We start from the raw sequence: 23,164 nt of genomic DNA, 5'->3' as shown, positions 1-23,164 counted from the left end.
GGAAGTTCCTCAGTACTCTGCTTACAGCCACCCATCTCTGAAGCCTTTGACAGCGATTACTGTCAACTCCAGAAATGTAAGAGCAGCAGTCATCTTCCTGATCTGGTACCTCTCTGTGGAAGGCTGACAGTAGCTACAAGAGGAGCAGGAACAGACACTAAATATTTATTCTGATAAAAAGTTCACATGGAATTTCTAGCATAGTTCAACTTACACAAACTGCAATTAAAATACCACAAGAATAAACAAACCCATCTCTCTTGGCAATTGTTTTTCTTCAAACACCGCCTACCAAACATGAAATCTGCAGTATTAGGTTTCATGCATGAAACCAAAACATTAAAGGTTGATACCAGCTGAAAAATGTAAGCAGAAAAAGGGAGCAAAATTAAAAACAAGATTAAAATGCCCTTTGTTTAGAATTACTGCATTGTGCAGTACAGAGCAAAAGAGACTTCAGAAAAGTAACAGCCACAGTAACGAAGTTCGTATTAAGAAAATAACTCATGAGAACCCAAGGCATCCAGTTGTAGTCTTAAAACATATTTTTAGAGTATTTTAACAGCAGATAAAGTTGACAATATAGACATACTAATTTCTTAATTAAGTACCAGAAAAAAAACACTTTTTTCCATTCTAAAGGCGTCCCTGATCATTAAAGTTTTCTGAAAAAATATGGTAGCATTCACTGCTACATTTCTCCAAGTCAGAAACTGCATATATAAAAGTTTTGAAACACACTTTCTTCTCCCTGCATTGAAGTATTTAAGATGAAATGACTGAGAGTGTAAAACCATAAACGCAACAGATTATAGAAAAAATGTAGAATACATTTTCGAACCACTGTATTTTCTACTTAAATTATTATCTCATTGATTGGTTTTATTTTTAGGTGGTCTGGATGCTTACTCAATTAAAAATTCCTAGCATCCCTCACAAACTGACTTTTGCACAACTGAGAAATTGGTAGAGTCCAATGGAAAAAAAAAAACAGATGGACATTATTTTTATTTTCCTAAATGCAATGCATTATGTTAAACAAAAATTTAGAAGTTTGCATTTATCCCCAAAACTTAACTTGCTGTCTGAACAAACAAATATTACTGATTTTAGAAATACACATGTAAAAAAGTATATCTTGGTATCAGTGAAACGTAAGTGTTCCATACATTAATATTTATAAAGCACTGCATGAATGCAAGTTAAATTAATTCTTTAAGTCAAAAAAGACGTTACCCATTTGCATTTCAACAAGTGAAACTTTTCCATCCATTTGACAGAGACAAGACTATAAAAGGTCTCAAACTTCTCCAATAAAAGTGGAAATTACATCTCAATATTTCGTCAGAGATTAAAAACAGAATTTTAGATGAATTATCTGATACAAAGATGGAAGTGAGGGTGCTGCTTCAAGATCTACAGAAGTAGAGCACTTTAAGACAATTAAATGATTTCCCTGCAGGCAATGTCTTTTCAATCCAAGCTAATGACATCATTTAAGGAGGATGGTCCATTTAACTGAAAGGATCTTTTACAAGGCAGACAGACAGAAGGCAATCCGGAATGTTTTCAAGGACTTCCCATATTTCAGAATTATAATGGTGAAATGCCTACATCAAAATCTTAAACTCAAGCATTAATCAACAAAATGAAAGACTAATTTTATAAGAAAAATGTAATAAAACTCATTTTAAGAAGTTTTCCCTTCATTATTTTTTCCTTTAAAGGAACCAATTCTCTCCTAATGGTAATTATGCTGCTTTGGAGTAATGATAATACTCAGGCAGCTCAGTTTTAGGCTGCTGTTTTTTGAAAGTGAAGCCAAATCACTTCAATCACTTGCAGGTTGAAGACTAACTTTCAGAAACTTTTCCACCAGTTTATGCGGAAGTTAAGTTAGCTGTGATCATCTTTCAGATAGAAAGCATTAGATTACTGTTTTCAGAGTGTAATTTACTACTTTTGGCATGGTCCATATACTGGACTTTAAGATGCACCACTGCCGTTGGCTTTTATGCAAAAAACCAAAAGCAACGCCCTTGAATGAGTAAGGGAAAACTCAGTTTTAGCATCTGCAACTGCAGTTTAATGCAGTTATAATTCCTGGGGAGGCATGTGGGGTGGCACTGAAGTCCTATACCTTGTATCATCAAAAGTACTTTTCTGATACTGAAAAAAAATCAGAGTGGAATATGCTATTTTTTAAATAAAGGAATACCAATATTTTCACTTTAAAACAGTATTATTAAAAGGTAAGACATTATACAAAACTACAGACACCTCCTATGCTTCAGAAGACAGCACCAGTTTAAAACCAACCAAAGAGAGTCTTTTTACCATTTACAATAACACTCAAAGCCATGGAAGTTGTATACACATTAAGATGACATCTGTTAATAAATGATGTGGTTCTGACGACAGAAAAAAAAGTTTACCCTATCTCCCTTTAATATCCATTTCAAATTGTCAAAAACTTCAGAAAGCTGGAAAGTGTGAGACATAACGGAGAGATCTTACCATGTAAGCAGGAGCTATAAAACGTAGAACTAATCCTGGCTCTTAACCAGATTCCTTTTGCAATCTTGGACAAGTCAAAGCTACTTTGTCTCCACTGCTCCTCTTCATAACAGAGCAGCAGTATTCACCTTTCCAGAAATGCTGTGAAATGTTGTTGGTTTCATTACATTTTTTTAAAAAAAAGAAGAAATTACAGGGAAAAACATTTCATTTTCTGGTCTGCTGTGCTACTTTTCTGATTCTTCCCCACTGTACCAACACACACACTTTTGCAAAGTAGCGTAAGCAGTTGGAGGGAGGGAGGCAGGAGGGGCGGAGGGAAGGTTACAGTATGGGTAAGACTGGGATTTCACATATGTACTGATTCATGCACTTCACAGAAAGCCGCATACTTGCTTCCACGACCGCAATAGCACGCATCAGATTGACAGAGGGGGGGAAAAATTAAAGAGGACCATTACGGTAAACAGTAAGGTGGCTCTGATTATCTAAATTAACGTTTCTGAGAAAAGCAATTTTTTATCTTAATTATGTTGCCTACTCCCCCCTTACTTTTTAAATATAAAATCAGGTCAGGTACAAATGCTGTTATCTAACACATACGAATAGCTCACCAGTAATTCAGGACATGCAATAATATCAAAGCCAAAATTCCCCTCAGTTTGAACACACACTTTTTCAACTCTCACTGTCACTCAAAAAACCAAAATATCCACAGTAAAACGGCTTTAGTCTGAGGACCTAACTGAGCTTTTGCCACTCTACATCCTTCCCCACATTAGGAACACAGGTATCTTGCAGGGGTGAATGAGTAGCACAACAAAAGAATGCTGACTATTAAAGCCTCTCTATAGTAATAGGAGAGCAATAAGTAAGTGGCAATGGACAGAGTAATACCGCTGTATTTCTAACCACCTGGGCTGCTTCTTAGTTGGCAGCTATGCATCTAGTAAGGGAGGAAGAGATTTCTATGGAATTTAACTGACTTGACAGATTTAATTCCAGTCCCGGCTGCACCCCTTCTGTACAACCTAGGTCCTCCACTAGTATATTTGCATATCTATTTCGAAACCTTTTTGCTCCCACTTTTTGTTTTTATCCTGATAAAGTGCTCTGAAGCAAGGACTTGTTCAAATTAAGGGCATAAACATACACTGGAGGACTCTAAAACTTCCTCCATCCAATGAAAATAAGATGACACATGAAAAATACATTACACATGTTTATTGGCACTTAGCCAATTTTCATAGCTTTTTTTTTTTTAACCCAAAAGCTAAATCACAGCTTCAGCTTGTGCACACACTGAAGTCCTATAAACAGCCAATGAATACATAACTAGCAGCAAAACCGCATCAAAATAAAAATCTAATTATTATAAAGGTTCATTTTATATTGGTTCCCATAAAAGTATTTGCATCTACAACAGCTACGGTAACGCACTGTCAGATTTCCTTGCATAAACTTGCAACCCTCTAAAAATAATACACTTTGACAACAAATTCTTGAAAAACACTTGACAAAGTTGTGCTAGAGAATGCTACACAGAAGCCAGCCAGTGACATGGAAGTACCAAAGGGCAAGTCTCCAGGATAAACTTCTTCATGCCTCATCTGTACCAGTATGTGTCTTTATAATCATGGTCAAAGCCTGTATCTGTGCAATATTAGAGGTATATTGAATGAATCAAGTGACTAATCACTGTTCTATTTATTCTTATGAACATTATTTTATTCAACAGTATAATTGTTAGCCAATAAAACATACTGGTACAAGCTGTTACTTGTGGGTATGGAAGAAAAATACCACACCCAAAGATAGCTTTTTTCTAAAGTATTTACATATCACGGGTATATTACTTAAAACAGTTCTACAGATGAAGAAAATAACATGAAAAAGCCATCAGAGCTAGACAACTGACCCTCAGTCCCATGGGATACATGAAGAACTACAGGAGGATCATCAATGGGTGGATCAAACCAAAAGCACAAATTATGGCCTGATCTGTACAGCATTGGGAACCAGACTAACTAGTTATGTTGTAACCACACTCCTCTCTATTGTAAATGGTATCTCAGTATAGCATTGTTCTGGTTTAGCTGTTAAAAAGCAGGACGGACCCAAACAACAACCTAAACCACTCCAGTTCTGAACAACTAGTTCTGGTTTAAGTTGCTTATCGTTGTTTTAGCCTGTTCAGATTCACACAGATGATTTTCAGGTTTTTAAACATTTTGACTCAGTAGATGTACTTGTAGTTCAGTATTTTTGCTTTCTTGGTTTATATTTGTGATGTTCTTCATTGAAAGCTATTTTTAATTTATGTCCCAAACTGTCAGTAACTGGAGACACGGTGAGGAAATTCTCTACCTGACATTCATGAGAAGACACTAATCATGGATCTTGAAAAAGGACAAGTCAGTTGAAAAAAGACTGGCCTAGAGATTTAATCAAGGTTCAGACACTCAAGGCCCTTTCCAAAATATAGCAGCTATTTGGTACCAACACAGTAAGGTATGATGCACTGCACCTCATTATTATTCTTTTAAAAAGAAAACAAAACCAAACAAAAACTCCCTCAAAACGGTAGTTTCCAAAGGACAAAGGCAATTAAGGGGAGGGGGGGTGAATCCAACAACAGTGGATTACAGTGGCCAGGGAATTTAAAGACACCATACACATTAAGTTGCATTTCCTAAATTAAGGCCTAAAGACAACAAGGATTGTGGATTCCTCAGACCTGTTCAAAGTTAAATTTACCCCAAGTTAAAAACATCGTGAGAGTACAATGCTGTATTAATTTTCCTCATCAATTTATGTAACTGTAAAGGTAGAATCTGCAAGAATTTCTATCTTGGAAAAGAAAAATACAATGCCAGTAATATAAACATGGTAGTGGCTTAGATAGTGTCAAAGTCTATCCAAAAATAGACACAACCACACTGCCTTCAGTCTTCATACATTCAGTGCTCTGCCCATCTTAAAACACTCCTTTATTTCTATTTATCTTGAGCTGCACAACCAAAAATGCCCCATAATAATTTTTACAGGCTTAAAATAATCTTAGAGATGCTTCTAAAGAATCATAAGCAATAAATAACAGATTCTTTATATGTATTATGGCTTTGTTCATATACAAGTCAGTCACCCAATCTCTCAATGACTGTTAATGAAACTGAAAGCCTAATTAGCAAGATGAGGGGAATAACCCCAGCTTTCTGGCCCACCTCCAGTATGAATAATTGCATTTACCTATGCAAAATCCCCCTTGTCATTTCAATTAGCTGAGATATTCCTCATATCCTTCTCTTAAAATGCTGGGTGTTGTTTATATTGCCATTGTAAAAGCTACTGCACTCTACGCTGAATATATCTGTATTTTGATAGTAGCGATGTGGCAATTCCTACCTATATAGTTATTTTGTTCAATAAGCCTAGTACTTGCAAAAGGCTCTGTTATTTAAAAAAAAAGCAAAAACCAAAAAAAGCCACCAAGCAAAACAACCTACACACTAATTCATTGTGTACATATTACTGAAAGTAGTATAGTATCTGCATAGAATATAGGTAACACCTTAGCAGGTACCAAGGTACAGAAATAAGTCAGCCAGGTGTAAGCGTCTCTTTAGCAATTCAGCAGCACAACAAGCAGCCACTTTCTCACACTACCAGTACTCTGAACATCTCAGAAATTAAGTCAAAGCTAACACCCCTCCCTACTGACTGTGAAATCCTACCAGTATGTTAAGAAATTCTTCTAAAAATTTATATAAAACACACATCAAATTTAACAAGAAGAGAATGATGTAACTCACCAATCAGCCCTTCCGGGGCTTCCAAAACAACATTTGCACCCGTTTCTACACCTTGCTTCCTGCTCAGCAGTACTGACACCCCAAATACCTGTGCCCCAGAACAGCCACTCATTCCCCCTCATCATTTTCATTTTGTCTTACCTCTTCACCATCCCCAAAATTCTCCAAACAGCCTAAATTTTGGATTACGGTTTATTTAAAATTTTTCATCTCACCGAAAAAGAATTCCTACATGAAAACGGTTTTCAAACTTTGGTAGGTTTAATGTTGACTTAAATCAGGACATCTGGGGTTTATTATTGCCTCACCATATTAGAGCCCTTTCTTTCTTTCCTCTTTTGGCTCTGAATTGCCACTGAAATGGTTATTAGTAAATAAACTCCTGGATGCTTACATTAACCATGCTAATATAGCCCACAGTCCTTTTAATGTGCACTCCTGCTTTAACTCTCCCCGTCCCTTCAAAGACAGAGTTTTAACAGACTGTAAAATCCACTCACTGTTTTTAGTTATGAAAGCTGTAAGGTATCTTTTATTTAGGAAAATATGCAAGCAGATATCTGCATCAAAAATCCACATTAACACCAACTGTACTTACTATTTCATGCAACATTTCAGAAACTACATCAGCGATTTATTGCTCCCCTATGGCAGTATGGAAACTTCCACAAGAAAATACAAGCCAGAAGTGAAAAGAGCTGTAAAACTATAAAAACAACAACAACAAAAAAAAGGTTTGCTTTTTCTCTTGCCTTGCCCTCCTAGGACTGTAAATCTCGGGCTTTTTCCTAAATTGTCTCCTTTTTTTTTTTAAGGATTACCAGTGTTATAAATATCTTTGCCTTCTACTGACTAGACACATTTTCTTCTGTAGACTCACTTCCTGTGGGAAATATTACATCGAAAATTACACACGCACTATTAGAATTGCCATCATTGCTGCACTTCTGTTAACATATTTTTTAAAAAGCACTAAGAATAGAACAGCTCTCACTTTATCATTACCTTCTATAAAAGTAGTATCACTCTTGCATGGGAGATAGCAATGTACGTATTGAAATCTATTTCAAAATACAGTAGAAAACAATTTCCATTAAGTAGACCTGCTGGGGAAAGAGCTGCACACACCAATGATTAAGCGTAAGTGTGCATCTGTCCTTTAAATACGCATAGCAGTAATAGCTTAGATGTAGGAGTTCAAATCATGGCCACTCTGCTGCATATACAAATTTGCATCTGGCAGTGCTAAATTAAGAAGCACCTCCCCGATAAGTTTACAAAAGACAAAGAAAAAAAAAATTGGTTGTAAACTCTTCTGCATTGTAAAGATCTCTTTTGTCTGTCAATCAACAGAAAAGTATTATTCCACCATCACAAAAGGCAAACCTTTGGAGGCAGTATAGGTCTGTGTGTTGTGCAAATGTGCAGTTGCTAAGAAGCAAATATGCTTCTCTTCTAATCAAATAGCCCAGCTCAGCAATGCTGCTGGCTTGGGGCAAGAAGCAAATTCCACCAGCCACAAACTTAGAAACAGTCTTGAATTATTTGTTGCTGACCGCTGGCTGAACCCTGTCCTGATGAGCACCATCACCATTAGCCACTTCTCAGTGTATTCCATCAACCAATGGCAATAGCAGCATGCTACAGCTCAGGCTGCAAGGAATTGATCAAACAGGGTAATGAGACTATTTCTTCATGGAGGTTATTTTAAATGAATATAAATATTTTCTTTCTACATAATTTGCCACAAAAGGTCACTGAACTCCCTGCGATTCTAAAGAAAAATGCTGTAGTATCCCCTTTATATGTTTGAGTTAGGATATAGCCAACAAACAATTCCGGGCATTTTTGATGATCGTGTAAATCTTAATGAGGTGGCATCCCAGACAATTGATTAGCGGCAACATTTTATCTTCACATTTAGTTGCAAACAAAAAGAAGATCTGGTGCTATTTTAGAAAATCACGACACACCTACGCCCTTAAAATCTTCTGCGAGAGAATACGTTCTGTGAACCTGAAGACTTCACACTTTGACTGTCACAATAGCTCAGGCGCAGTTAGCTACGCTTGTCATACGTGGGCATTACAGCCCCTTCCAGAGATTCTTTCAAACGAACTCATGTTAAAAATACCCACTTTGTATCAGCATCAAGTTACTGATAAGGAGACCCACATTTAGACACCCTGTCTGTCGTCATCATCACCTTTAAAAGATCCCTATTAAAGAGACACCAAGAGACCCCTTAAATTTAATTCAAACCAACTGCTACAAAAACCCCCACACCGAGGCCCTCCATGCCCCATGTAAGATTTCTAGTCCTACTGTTTCCAGTCCTGGACTAATTCTCCACTGCTGGGAAAGCACAATAATATCGATTTAAATACCAGTTGGATAGTACTTTATTAAAAAAGGCATTATGCTAGGGTAAAACTAAGACTACAATAAATACATAGCGCTTAATATTTTCTACTTTTAGGGATAATTGTGTAAAAATATTCCAGCAGGCTAACTAACAATTGTTCATGTATGAGAGTTCACAAGGTTACCTTGAATAACTAAATAAATACTTTCAATAGAAAAGAAAATTTAGATTTACATGCAGGGATGAGTATAATTCATTCATCTGAAACATAACGCATGAAAAAGGTGGTTAAAATAAAAATTTAAAATATATATAAAGGATTTAAATGTTAGTCTGGTCCTGATTAACAGCAGTGTGCTAACATAAGGCCTTTGGAATTTTTTTTATTCGCCCAAAATAGCCAATGCTTATTTTTTTTTTTAAGCAAAAATAAAAATGTGTAATCTGAAATTCTGTCCTTCGTATTTTATTGGTATCTTCAGCTAGTCACACTGGGGGGAGGGGGTTCACCCCCAAATGATGTTTCTGACCAGCAGAGGAAATAATTTGGCAGGGAGGGGGGAATATAGGAATAATAATAATTACAGAAATTGTTTAGATCAAGAGAGAGTTCTCCTCCTGCCTGCCAATAGTATTAAAATACTATTTGCAAAGCATTCCTTTTTAACTCTTCATCAATACCATCATTATATCTGATATAGCAGTGAAATGCATCTAAGACCAGAACAGAATAAAGCAACTCAGATGTGTTTGTTCTACTGAGCCACCATTTCTAGGTTGGGCTGGGGGGGGTGGTGTGGTGTGGTGATATTTTGGGATTTTTTTAAGGAAAAGTTGACAAAAAAATAACAACCCTGTAGTTCTGTGATAAGAAGAGCTAGCTCAGTTGGCTGGTTATTCCAAAACATAAAGCTTGTTATGTGTTACACAGATCCTCCAAGTTCTCATTTTTATCCCTAATTTGTTTAAAAAGTTAAAGGTCAAAAAAAAAAAATAAAAAGGGGACAATTCTACATAAATGTTGAAGATCTATAAAAGTCTGTGAGAGCACATGATGTTAGTGCTAGTTTTAAGAAGTACAAAAATTCTAGGAAACTGTATTTTAAACATGGGTGGGAGAAGCCAATTGATAAATGAACCTTTTTCCTCAAAGAGATCCCATATTAAGTCCTGAATTCTGTTTAAAGAAATTAAAAAAAAAAAATTAAACACATGCAATATAAACAGTCCCTTACAACACCAATAAAAAAAAAAACCCAAAAACTGTATTCACGGGGGAGGGGATGGAAATCAGCACCCACAAGCCAAAGACATCTCATCAACAACATTTGACAAAAATCAGTGGCAACGGCAAAGAAGCCAATGCAACTGCCAGTGCCAAGGAGCCAGATGGCACTGCTGGAAAAATTATATCTACAGACTGGCAGCTTGATCCCATGATTATTGCCCAAGGGAGGAGGAAGAAGAAAACAAGAGGTATTTCAGTGTGATGGAGTAAATCAATTATCACCAGCTCACTACGGCATTTTCACATTATTTTTGTACCACAGTCTCAGTATCACTCTCACGAATGAGAGCACGGGAAGATTCCAGTGATCTGAGATTGGGGCGGGGAGAGGAAGGTATGCCATACATTGAAAAGTATTATGAACTTAAATGCACCTCTATCAACTGCATCACACAGACCATATTTCCAGATGTAATTTGCAGATGTATTGTGGTTAACAAGAAAAACGAAAAGTTTTTGGTTCAGAAGATTTTATTTTTGACCTAAAATTCCAAACATTATTTACAAAAACCAGAGAGGAAAAAAAAACCACCAATTATTGTTCTGATAAAATACTACATTAAAGCCAGCTTCTAAAGATGTTAAACTGGTGCACTTCTACTTTCAGAGAAGAAAAGGCGTTCCAGACATCAAAACCACAACTGTTCCCCCACCGTCCTCATATGGATATATTCAAATTCCTAAGCACGAAATCAACAGAATTATAAGAATGTGTTAGACTCTCACCTGATAACAGGCAAGGTTTGTTATTTTGGGTTTTTTTAATTAGAAGGCAATGACAACACTTCCATTACTACCTTTTCCAGGTAACTGCAATAGGCCCATTCCCTGTATCCATGCTCAGGAAAGAACAATTCACCTGTTACCTACCAAAAAGACTTGAACCACCTTCACTTTGCTTGTCTCTATCCTATTTCCATCTTATAACACAGCCACGTACACATTCCAAACATCATTCTGACCCCATTTGAATTCTTTCAACACATCCTTTCCCACTACCTCATCAATGCAAAGTGGTGATGCACAAGTGCCCACGCGTGAAGCGCAAAATAAGCCAATGGCATCTTGAGTGTGCACTGAGTATTTATCCATCATTCATGCCCATATAGAGAAACACAGAATGTAACCACTGTGAAACAAACAAAAAGACATTTTATATGAACAATAGGAGTTATAAGACTACGATGTACTTTCCACTATGGAACAGAGTAAACATTCAGGAGGAGGCCAGGAAAATATTGTTTAGACCAGAAAAGGTTTTCCTCCATTTCGTAATATAGGATCATCTACAATTCCTTGGCCCAAATGGGCCTAGAACTACGTCTGACTACCAGCAGTAGCAATCACTCAGCTAAGATCCTCATGGAATACTACCTTTCACTATTTTGATAGCTACTGGTCAATAGGTTAGGTGGCAAATATTAGTTAAGAAACTGTAATAATAATTTTAGTTTGGAGAAGAGATGGCATTAAGCATTTTTAGTCTGTCACTTTACTCTTAAGTCCTACTCTTACAAATAATCCAACTAACATCTGTGAAGAATCACTGAGGAAGCTAACAAATCAACTAATATCATCTAGTGACAGATGTCCAAAGGAAGGAAGTTTCCTGCTAAAATTTTTAAGCAGTGAACAATGCCTGCAACATCTTCTTGATAAGGACAATAATTAATTTGCCCATATAGCTGATATCAAAGAACTAATTTAGATTTTTTTTTGCAGAAGCCTTTTCATTACATTTTTTCATACTTTCCCATTTAAATTTAATCTCAATATTCAAAAGTATTATAATCCACTGCAATCTTCCTTTTATTTAAAAGGAAATAAATCCAAATCCACTAAAAAAAAATGCATGGATTGCATGATGCCTGACAAGAAACAGGCCCTTTTTGTACTTGCTTAAGCTCTACAGATACACTTTGCACCTCTACAGAAAGCAGTAATTAGTTAAAACACAAAACAAGGAATACAGGAAAAATCTTATTCTGCTCATTAGTGTTGATACACACTTCAGTGCATACAAGAAATTAAATATGGGCAAAATTTTCTAATCACTAATTCATGGGAAAAAAAGCTTACACCAAAATTAATTTTATTTCTATTGTTATTGCAAGGTGTCTTTCATTTGTTTCTTATATTCAGGCACTCCAAGGCCTCATCCTTGGGATGGAAAACACTGAAGTACCACACAGAGCATTGTTTTACATATTTCTGATCGAGCCTAAAACAAACCACTTTGGTTTTGTAGTTTGTTCTCCCCTGACATGTTTGAGACCATTGCACAGCATATGCTGGAGGCAGACCCCTGTTCCTGTGATACTCAGAAGGTACGAGGAAGGAAAAGATGCCTCCTTCCTTGAAAGCTGAGCCACAACAACCTGTTGGACTATCACCTCTAGAAAACTTATCAACCTCAAGGTGCCACTGAAATAGCATGAAGTGGTGCTAACACCTATGACTGAAGCATCTGTCTGTTTCTGGGAGGGAAGGACTAAGGAGCAGAACGGAAGCTGAGTTGCCACCACTGTTTGGCAGGAAGAAATAGGAATTACGCGGAAATCAGAATGTAGAAAAACACTCAGCTGAAGGAAAGTGTCAATAAGGTTCAAAATCCATTATTAGCAGCCTTGAAAGCACACTTGAAAAGCTTCGAAGAGGCTGACGGAAAACTCTCCTCCTCTGTTTTTATTTCAGGTATTTGTGATACGTAAGAACCAATCTAGAAAAAAATTAGGACAACGAACAATATAAAGTAAACAGAAAAATCTTTTGCACTTCAGCCTTCTGAGTTTTGGTTTTGTTTTCCTGTGGTTTTTCTACCATGATATTGTTAGATATCTTGAATAAAATTATGTTCTAATATTAAAAAATAAATGGGTTAAGCAGATTGTTATTTGTTTGTTTTATTGTGGATATTGTCCTGTGTAGTGGTGGCTGTTTTGTTATTGCTCAGTCATTGAAGCAACATCAATGAAATAAAATGAGCAACAAACCATGTCATCTCTCCCAAGGGAGAAAGGTAAATGTTAAAAGAACACAGGGGTTTATTGTTTAATAGGAAGTTTTTCATCATGATAATTAGAAGTTCAAACGTTTTAGTATCATCAATTTGTACACACTGTTAACCTACATGATGCCATTTTTAACTTTACTGTTGACTTTAATAGGGCCAAAATTGCACTTAAAACTTCTGCTGCCCATCAGATATTAATCCCTTCCGTTCCGTGCAAATGGCTTAAATCAGAATTAATTAGATTAGCTTTGCATACTTCACATGCACCTTGTTTTTTCTTTCTTTTTTTTTTTTTTAAACTTCTCGTTTCTCCAAAATAAGTCACTGTTGCTGTATTCAGTGGTACAGATCCTACAAATGAACATGCAAGTAACCAATTCAGTTGCTTGTAATTTTCATAATGTTTCAACAGCAGTTATGTCTGAAAGGTTGTAAAGACTCTTCTCAGCCTTCAAATATTCATGAAAAAAGGGGGGAAAAAAGAAAAAACAACATCATCATGTCCTTCATGGGCAAAAAGGAGTCAAATGTCAACAGGCTAAAAGAGCTAAAGTGTATCCTCTACTACCAAGTACCGCGCAGCACAGGGACAAGCTGCCTGAGGGAGACTGAAGATGCACTATTACAACTTTTTAGAAAGATGAGACAGGTGCCTGCCAAGAGACATCTCAGGTAGGCTAGGAGGGGCACACTGACTCATGGTCCCTCCTATCCAACAAGATGCTGATCCACTTCACAGCCTTTGATAATTTCAGTGAAGTTAGGAACCTCTTCTCATTTGTTAAACCAATGTGGATCCAGAAATTTATGCAGACACGGCCCCACAGGCACCAATATCCTCATGAAGTGAATTTTTAAAATAAGCTGCATATTTTAAGTTCCTCTTTGTATGTTTTATTTTTCATTTTGTTCCATCAGCTTATAAAAGATTGTATTCGGGTGACATCTAAATTGTCTATAAGTGTCTCAGCTTAATTCCCTAGTGAGGCATCCTTCCTGCTAGCCTGAGCATACCACACTGGAAATTCTAGACTTCAGTATTCCTGCGTGAGATTGAGTCGCTAATTAAGACTTCTTAGAATTCTGAAAGCAACATTTCTGATCAGTCATATTACCTTTTCAGCCAGAAATGTCCCAGAAATGCAGAATCGTAACATATTGCAATGCACAGTATTTCTGCTGCCATAAAACATCTGTTCAGACACAGCAAGAGCATACTAAACCATTGATGAAAACACAGAATTACCTACATACATCAAAATAATAGATTACAGTATTTTCCAGTCACAATTCCAACAGTAACTATCACCCTCTCAAAACACAGGTTGCATGCCAAAGTCTAGGGTTTACCCATGTCCCATGCCACTGACGGTACTGCCATCCTGCCATCTCCTAATAGAGCGTAAAGTAGAAGTCAGTTTTTCTCACACTAAAAATCAAGTGTCCCAGTAAACCCGGACCTTACCATCCCTCAACATGATCTTCTGTAATCAAGCTTGAAAGTAACTGAACTCCTAGAATAACTCAGGTTCCAAAACTTCCAATGCTGTCATCCCCAAGAGAACATCCTCTCCACCTACATGATTATAACAGTAAATAGTGGCAAACCAATACAAGACCAGGAGGGCAAACGGAGAGGGGCAAGGACAGAAAAAGCCTAGCTGTATTTTTCCTTTCTCCAACCTTTGCTAACACTGCTTAACTAGCTCAGTAATGGAATTTGATTTTTGACTTAATATAGTGTCTCAGAAATAAACTCAGTAGGAATGTATTTGAAAGTGAATACTTGTATATACATCATACATAAAGATACGGTCTCAAACCGAACTCTACCCCTTTTCAGTGAGAGTATTCAAACCTTCAAGCCTACCAAATAGGGAAAAAGAGAAAAAAAACAAAAAAGAAACTAACTTAATCAGGACTTGTATTTGAGACTTAAAATGTCAAAAGCAGCAGCACATAAAATTTAGTCACACAATTTTTAATTCTCACTTGATCAATCAAAATGCAAAATGTGATGTTCATGCAAAGCAACTACTATAGATCAGTGTAAAATAGTTGACTGAAGCCTGCAAGACTTGCACAGAACTTTTCCAGAGGAGCTACATGCAAAGTGCTAAATTCTGTTATTTCATCCAAAATATACTAAAAAAAGCATGTGGCAAGGAGCAACAAATTCTGCTCATTTTCCAGACCGCACTGTGATGACAAACAAGTCATTTATTTATTCTTCATTTTTTCTAATTCCTCCAAGTTTTCCTCATGTCATATCTTGCTTCCTTAGGGCCTACCTTCGTCCGCTTCAATTATGGGGAGCTTTTATCATGAGATTCTCACCCTATTTAACCATTTTCTACTAAAAAGCATATTTTATTCATAAGCTATAGCCAAATATGATAATTTGAAGAGCATCCAAGTCCCCAGACACAATTTTTAGTACTTCTTTCATCCTTACATGCTCAAGGCAACATTTCTAGACCTTCCACAGAAATGATGATTGAAATTATTTTATCACAGCATTCACTGTGATCTTTTTAGATCTGGTAATTACCCAATCGCGTACCCCCTTGCAGAGCTAAACAGACATATCTTCTTCAGAAGCAGTTGGTTGGCTTGCAGTACTTCAGAGTCAGAAAGCTTGTTCCTTTAATATTAATGGCATTTCCTACCATGGAATCAAGGTATCATACCATAAATAAAAAAAAAATTACTGTTAAAAAAAATCCGTTGAGATCATAATATTACACTGTTAAATGGGAAAGTTTCCATGTGACACTGAAACCAGATTTAATACCAACCTAAGAAGCCTGAAAATTAAATTAAAACCAGTAACTTTTTCCTCCATTAATGTCTCAACCACAAATAAATTTGGTAACAACTTTAAAGAATGCCTTACTATTTCAATTTTTAAGTATTTTGGTATGCTTTGGTTTCTAATGGATCAAGACGTATATTTTTTCCACTACATACATTCTTCAAAATACAGATGGAAGGGGAGTACGAATTTACAAGCCATAACATTGTTATACAATGTACTATACAAAAACCTGTCATTTAAGTTGCGAGAAACCTAGTCATCAATAAGTGAAAAAATACCCCGCTCAAAAATCAATTATGTTGAGTCTTTTGTATAGAGAAGTAGTACACCTTTCAGGCAACTGGTATTAATGAGCAGACATGGCTATAGAATCTCCATCTGTTTTTCTGACAAAGCTGTGACTACTCCAGTCTCTCATTGAAATTCCATTAATCTGGTGCACCAAGGACCAATGCGAAAATCAAAACTCCATCTAACCCTTTATCAGCTCACAATAACCTACAAGTGAACTCTGCCTGTTAGCATACAGCAAGTTATGATTTTGCTATCAATCAGGCTGTTAGGCAATAAAAAAAAAAAAAAAAATCAAGTTAAGATCAGAGTGCCTGGCAGTGCTGTTTTGTTTTGTCTGTCTTGTTTTTGGGTTTGTTATTTTATTTGGGGGGTTTGTTGTGCTTTATCCCTCTTCCAATTTCTGTAGGGTGTCTGGACATGTAAGCCTATGCATCATTCTCCTTCGTTGTGATTTAATTGCTGCCAGCAATCAAGTCAAAGCATCACTGAAGTGTGCTTGAATTTCATTAGAAGATATAACTTATGCTACTTTCCTACAGTACCTAATAAACCATAAAGAAACCAAAACACATATGGCTTGAGGGAATAACTGGAAAATTAGGTGGCCATTTGGGAACTGAGTGAACTTTTGAACCAGAGGAACAGAGAAGAAGAAATATTAAAAGGAAAGACAGACTTAGAATGCACACGGAGACGTGGGGGTTTGACCTTTTCAGTACCTAGAAAATTACATTAGCATTATGAAAAATACATATCATGTTTAGAGTTTATAATCCATCAAAGTTTAGATACTTTGTTAGTGCCTACCATAAGGTAAAAGTCAAAAGGACAACATAACAATCAGATTTGACAAAAGGCCTTTAGGTGACCTGTGCTAATTTAGTTATCCCATACTTATTGTTAAATGGATTATCTCTCTTGTAATTAATACACCATTAGACAAAGGTCACACAAAAACTCCAGGATTTTACAATGACTGTAATGTACACGTAATATACTAATTCTTTATCTGTTACCAAGTGGGTGCCTTCACAAATTATATTTTGACAGTACCACTGCAAAGTCAAATAGTCACACTTTCAGAAGTCATACAAACCCTGCAGTCTATCTTAATTATATAAAAGGTAAATGCCTGTTTTGTGGGGACTTTTTAGCTGATTATGTTATATAAAAGCGTTACATAAAAATATGAATGGACTCAAATATACAAGAGCATCTCCATTTGGCTTCTTCCAGTTAGGTTCCTCTGTTAACACCAAAGAGCCTTGATCCTACACAAATGAGGTTTTACACCTGTGCACGGAGCCCTGCTGACCTAAACTGGTGACCACGTAAGACCAAACATCTGTCTTACGGATCCAGGTTCTTTAGCAGGATTTAAATATTGGATATTAACAGCTAAAACCCAAAAATGTAGTATTAAGCTTCAAACCCATTTATGCCTATGAGAACTGAAAAGAAATGGCACCACCACGGACCAATCCACCTCTTGTAAGACTCTCTCAACATACAATTTCATATATAATCTAGGTAGCTAGACTTGAATGATCGACTATATATGATAAAATCAAAATGGTCTCAGAATGACACATTGGACATTCAAAGAGGAAAACAAAAACCCCATTCCAATAAATTTAAGTATTTGCAGGTTAAAATCTACCGCCTTTTCTCAGCTTTTCCTCATTCTCCCTACCCACTAGATAAGTAAAGAGGATTAGCATAAAATATAGAAAGAACAGTGAGGTAAAAATCATCTTAAATATAACAATCACAACAACTATATTTCTACTTAAACTGGAACAAATTAGCCAAGATAGCATTGGGCAGCTATTACACCTACTTTCATAATTATAAGTTCCAAAACAGGCTAAGAATTAATCACCCATCTGTACAAACTCATACAATATTTCATATACTTTTGCATCAGCATTCTTCAGCCATTCATTATTTAGGTTTATGAACATTATCACTTTTCTTAACTGTTTTGAAACAAATCTATAATCATATCTCCTATTAAATAGTCGTACAATTTAGTCACATACCCTTTATGCAATCAGTACCATGTTATTAAGTTACAATTAGAAATAATGTTAAGATTATGTTTGTAAGCAAAAAAAAATAGATACATGGAAAGTTGCATTCATCTGTACTTTGGAAAATTAGTTCGGGTTTTCTAAAAGCCATATTCAATTTGACTGATAATTACATTTTAACCAGAAAGCAAAAAGGCTGGCATTTATTTTTTTAATAGAAGGTCACATTGCCAAAATGCAATGAGCACAATATAAATTAAAAAAAAAAAAGAGTAAGAAAAGGTTATTATTATTGTTACAAATTTTACAGAGTTCTGGATATAAAAAAAAAAATTGCACTATTCTGAATCAGTGGTTAGAAGGTTTATCACTTATGCATGTACTTGACTTATCCCTGTTCTGCAATAGACATAATTTTATACCTCATAAAAGCAATTTATGTTTCCAAAGGGAATAATCTGGATAACATAAAATGTGGAGTGCTATGTTGCGGGAAGCATATTTTCATTCAGCAATTGTATTTCGAGATGGAGCTGCACAGTTTGATCATCATATCATGTCAGAAAACATCATTCACTAGTAAGTCTATCTAACTTCTAGTGCCACAAATTAATATACATCGTTAATTTATTTGTACATATACTTAATTTATTGCTATATATTATCCATATAAGGTATTTATATTATGTATACAATAAACGAACCTCAAAAATATGGACACTATGCTAAAGCAAGCTTGTTAACTGTTGAAATATTCAATTGTTCATGTCTCCAGAACAGTTGCATTTAGCATTAAATTTAATGAATACAAAATAAAACAACATGGAAAACAGCTATGGAGCCTCAATATTTTTTTTAATGCAAACTCAAATTTAAATTTTATATAATGAAAACATTCTACAAAAGACTGTCTTAATGGAAGGAAACATTGTAGAAATAATTAATTTAATATTTTATGAACCTATTCTGCATGGAGTTTGCAGAAAAGTATCAATCACATAAACTGTTTCATTATTTATTAGATAAATAATACAGTAAGCCATTAAGTAGCACAATAAAATTAAGCAAGAATCTGATAATGTTGAATTAACAAACAATTTGTTACTACAAATATTCACACTATTTTAGCCACTGATCTATCTTTAAAAACATGCATCTACAGAAGATGCTTTGTTATGAAAAAACCTGAGTTAAAAAAAACCCATGTAAATTTGAGACAGCTTCACTTTGCTCTAGGACCACTAGAGAGAGCTCTTCAGTTCCTTTAAAGGTTCTTGTAAAGGTAAGGAAGCCGTCCAGCTGTGATGCTTATCTGTTTATCTGATTTCCAATACTAACATTCACATCGCGAGGATCCAATTACATAAGTTTGTAGCAAACTGGCAAATCTAATACGTTCTAAGGTAAACAGTGTCACATACCATCAGAGGGTGCTTCATCCTCTTTATCGTATCGGTCAGATGCTATTGAGGCACTATCAGGAGGTGAAGAACCCTCAGACTCTTCCTCATCTTCCAATTCTGTAAAAGTTAAAAATACATTGGTAGTTCAAACAGCAAATCATACAAACACAGACAGAATCACAAGAGAAATAGTTTCATCAGTAAGGAGGATACCAATCCTTATCTCCAACAAAAACAAATCCCATTTCTCATGTACTCTTACAACACACACCTTGTACATTCAAGTGCAGCTGAGAGCGCTGCTGTTCTAGGGCTACTTTCCAACTGGCCACATGCACGGTGCTGGAGTGGTTTCCCTAAACACTGTCATATAATGAACCCACTCCCAGCGCTGCACAGCTGACAGTTTCTTACCCGTGGGAGAGGGGGGGGAGAAGGAAAAACAAACCACACACCACAGCAAAGAGGTAGGCACAGGAAAACACTGACAGGACAGACGGGCAAGTGCCAAGCTCTGAAGTTCTGCCTGTCCGAGCACAGCCACTTCCCCCCAAGGAATTGCCAAGCTCCTCTTGGCAGTCTGTCATTCTCTGCCCGCTTTCACTTTTCTTCACCATAATTAGGCACTACTTTGCAAACAGTGTATATGTCTATTCCTCCCATGAAACTAAAGATGGAGTCACCTTCTGACAGCACTTGGTCTGAACCTGCAGCTTAACGCAACCTCTGTTGACAAATTTCTTATGCAACCAGGAGCTCTACTACAATGTACACAAAGTCTACACTACGAGCTAACCAGTGTGCTGCACTGCTCAGAGTGCTTGAAGTATGAAGGGCTGGGAAAAGTAAAGTGAAATTAGTATTAGTCAAGGCTTTCATTTAATTAAATTAGACAAAATTTAAGTTCTCCCTCCAAAAACTCAGTATATTTTCCTCAGACTTTGAGGCAAAGAAGAGGTGGGAAAGTAACATCAACTACATTCTTCCTTTAAAAAAAAGCCCAAAAAGTTTAACAAAATAAAATCTTGGTGAAGGAGGGAGGACAATCACCAACTCAAAATCATAAAGCTGATGCTCCAATAGATTAAATGACCCTCAATTTCTCTAAAAAGCATATAAAATTAAATTGCTCAGTCACTGTCTTTTGGTTCTATTCATATGCAGAAAGCTTTCCAGAGACCTTCAGACATGTTTCTCTATTTATATGTTCCCTTTTGGAGCAAATCCCATGCATAGTGAAAAATATTCTTTTCACAGACATACAAATTGCATTCATCAGCAGGACAGCTTTGCCATGGTTGAGAGTTTTACTCTTTTACTTCCCATTTCATAATGGAAAATCATGGACTCTGAATTTTCCATGCCCAAAAAGCACCACAGCTGAACTGCAAGTTTTCTATGCAGGTAAGACCTGGGTTTTGCTTTGCTGGAATTTTTATATCCCAAGACTGTTGAATACCAAATATGTTTTCCCTTCATCAATTTACTATGCTATTCTAGGGAAAGCTTTCTTTCAAGCTCCTTTGCCATATAAAAACTACTTTCAATCTGAACCTGACTCCAAGCTATTTTTGACACGTCCATCTTCCAGTAGCACTTCAGCCATGGTGTTAATCTGATCATAATATTTGCATTTCATCACACCTGTCAAACCTAAAGTAATTTATTCCTCTCCAGAATTCACCTGTTCCTCCAAAGAGAAAACCAGAAAGCAGATAAGTCCATGACAGGAAAAAATATGCCATATTTACAACCACCATGATCATCTTTCACGCACACCAGAGCCCCATTGCTTGTCTGTCTATACATCTGTCTAAACTTTATTAAATGAAACTCCACACAGAAAGAGCAGACATGATATTCACAACCTATATAGTGACAGAAGTTGTTCCACTCTATTCCTGTCCTAAGCTTTTACTAGTACTAGAATACACGTATGTAGAATATACATATGTATTGATACACATATATATACACACTATATATAAACACACAAGCCTCAGTCAAAAATGTCCTCTTATCGGCTGTGCATAAATGTACTATCATTTAACCTTCATGAAAGTGCCAGCATAATTTAAAATAATAGGCTATATTTTTAGAGAAAAACATTTCCACAAACACCACACGCCAGCACTCAAAATTCATGGGCTGAACAGTAAGAGTAAACTTAAGTACACCTAAATGATCAGCACTTGTGGATGACAAATAAGCAAGTACATGCGTGGAAAGAACACCTCCAGAGAATTTTGCCCCACTCAGCAATTCACAGCCTCTTTCAAGGAGGTTGTGATTTCTTATTTAAGTCTGCATAGCTCCACTGTTACCTTTCTCCCCCATTAAGTCACAATCACTACTATTTTCTAATTATGCTTAGGATTTCAAATTCAGTAAACCCTTGTGCTTTGCATTCAAACAAAAGCCAGATGATCTAAAAACAAGGGTCTTTTTAATATATGCACATATGTATTTGTGGGACGCCACGTATTTATCCCAGGTATATCCTGTATTTGAAACAACAAAAAAACAAGGGCACACTCGATGTAGTTTTGTAGTAAAACAGGTACCTGTCCTAAGTCTATAATATCTAAGCCCAAAATGCATTACAGATTAATTACACACTCAGTGCTTTTAGAGAATTTATAGATTTCAAAGCATTCTCTAGACATTAAAGCTTAAATATAGGCAATCCCATGTCACACAATACTACATGTAGGTACCTACACATTTTTACATGAAAAATGTGGAGAACAGGTCACAGAGGTGATACAAATAACCTGTATCCCTGCAGGACTAGATTAAACAAAAAAAAAAAATCTTCTGGGTTTTATCTTAATGCATTTGTAAATTTATATTATACACTGAAATGCAATCCTTAAATCATCAAATTTGTGCAGAACTGTAGGCATGTTGATAGGAGAGCTGACTCGATGTGCTCCGGAACTTAAGCAACATTTCACAACTTTTTATGTGCTTACACAAAGGAATGACTATGTGCTAGTATCAACCTCGGGATTTTGCATCCTGATTCTTGACACTTTAGGAGAGTATGCTATTAATATGTAAGGACATTGCTCCTGGCAGTTCAGAGAGGCTTCCTACTGATTCTGTGGGGTCTCCCCCATTCCCCTTTAGAATAATCTCTGCCCTCTCTCCACTTCACAAGCTCCTCCTTCAAGGTGTTGCACTGAAGTTTATACTCCACCTACTGAGGAAGGCTACACAGACTTTTATTTGAAGCTACATGTGTTACTCCTTGAACAATCAGAGGAGTCAGTGTTGAGCAGCATAAGCCACTACTTTATTCAGGTGCCAAGTACCTAAAAATACACCAGAAAAGCATCGATAAATTAAAGAAAAGCATTCAACTTGCATTTATGTAATAGAAAACCGAACTACAAAGCAACAATGGGCATCAGGTAAATGTATCCAATACAATTTGCAGGCATAATTGAAAGCATTACTGCCTAATCAGACATCTAAAAGCAAAGCATGCTCAAACGAAATGTCTATAGACTCATTAGTTGGCAGCCATTCCATTACAATCACACATAATGTCAGTAGTGCCTTGAACCTGTGCCAATGACAACAGCATAAATTTTGCATCTCATTTCTGTGGTCATA

At 36.2% G+C, this 23,164-nt stretch overlaps 1 protein-coding gene across 1 annotated transcript in view; it reads right to left on the bottom strand.

The window, feature by feature from the left end:
• Positions 1 to 23,164, bottom strand: part of SKAP2 (src kinase associated phosphoprotein 2) — a 120,290-nt gene that overhangs the window by 77,732 nt on the left and 19,394 nt on the right. Inside the window, exon 4 of the mRNA XM_084260535.1 lies at positions 19,562 to 19,660. Within this exon, the coding sequence (XP_084116661.1) occupies positions 19,562 to 19,660 (99 nt within the window). The remainder of the gene's footprint in view (positions 1 to 19,561; positions 19,661 to 23,164) is intronic.

This window comes from Gallinula chloropus (assembly GCF_964237585.1).
Source record: "Gallinula chloropus genome assembly, chromosome: 2".
Classification (NCBI taxonomy): domain Eukaryota; kingdom Metazoa; phylum Chordata; class Aves; order Gruiformes; family Rallidae; genus Gallinula; species Gallinula chloropus.
The sequence above is the reverse complement of the archived record's forward strand: the minus strand, read 5'-3'. Positions and strand labels throughout refer to the sequence as shown.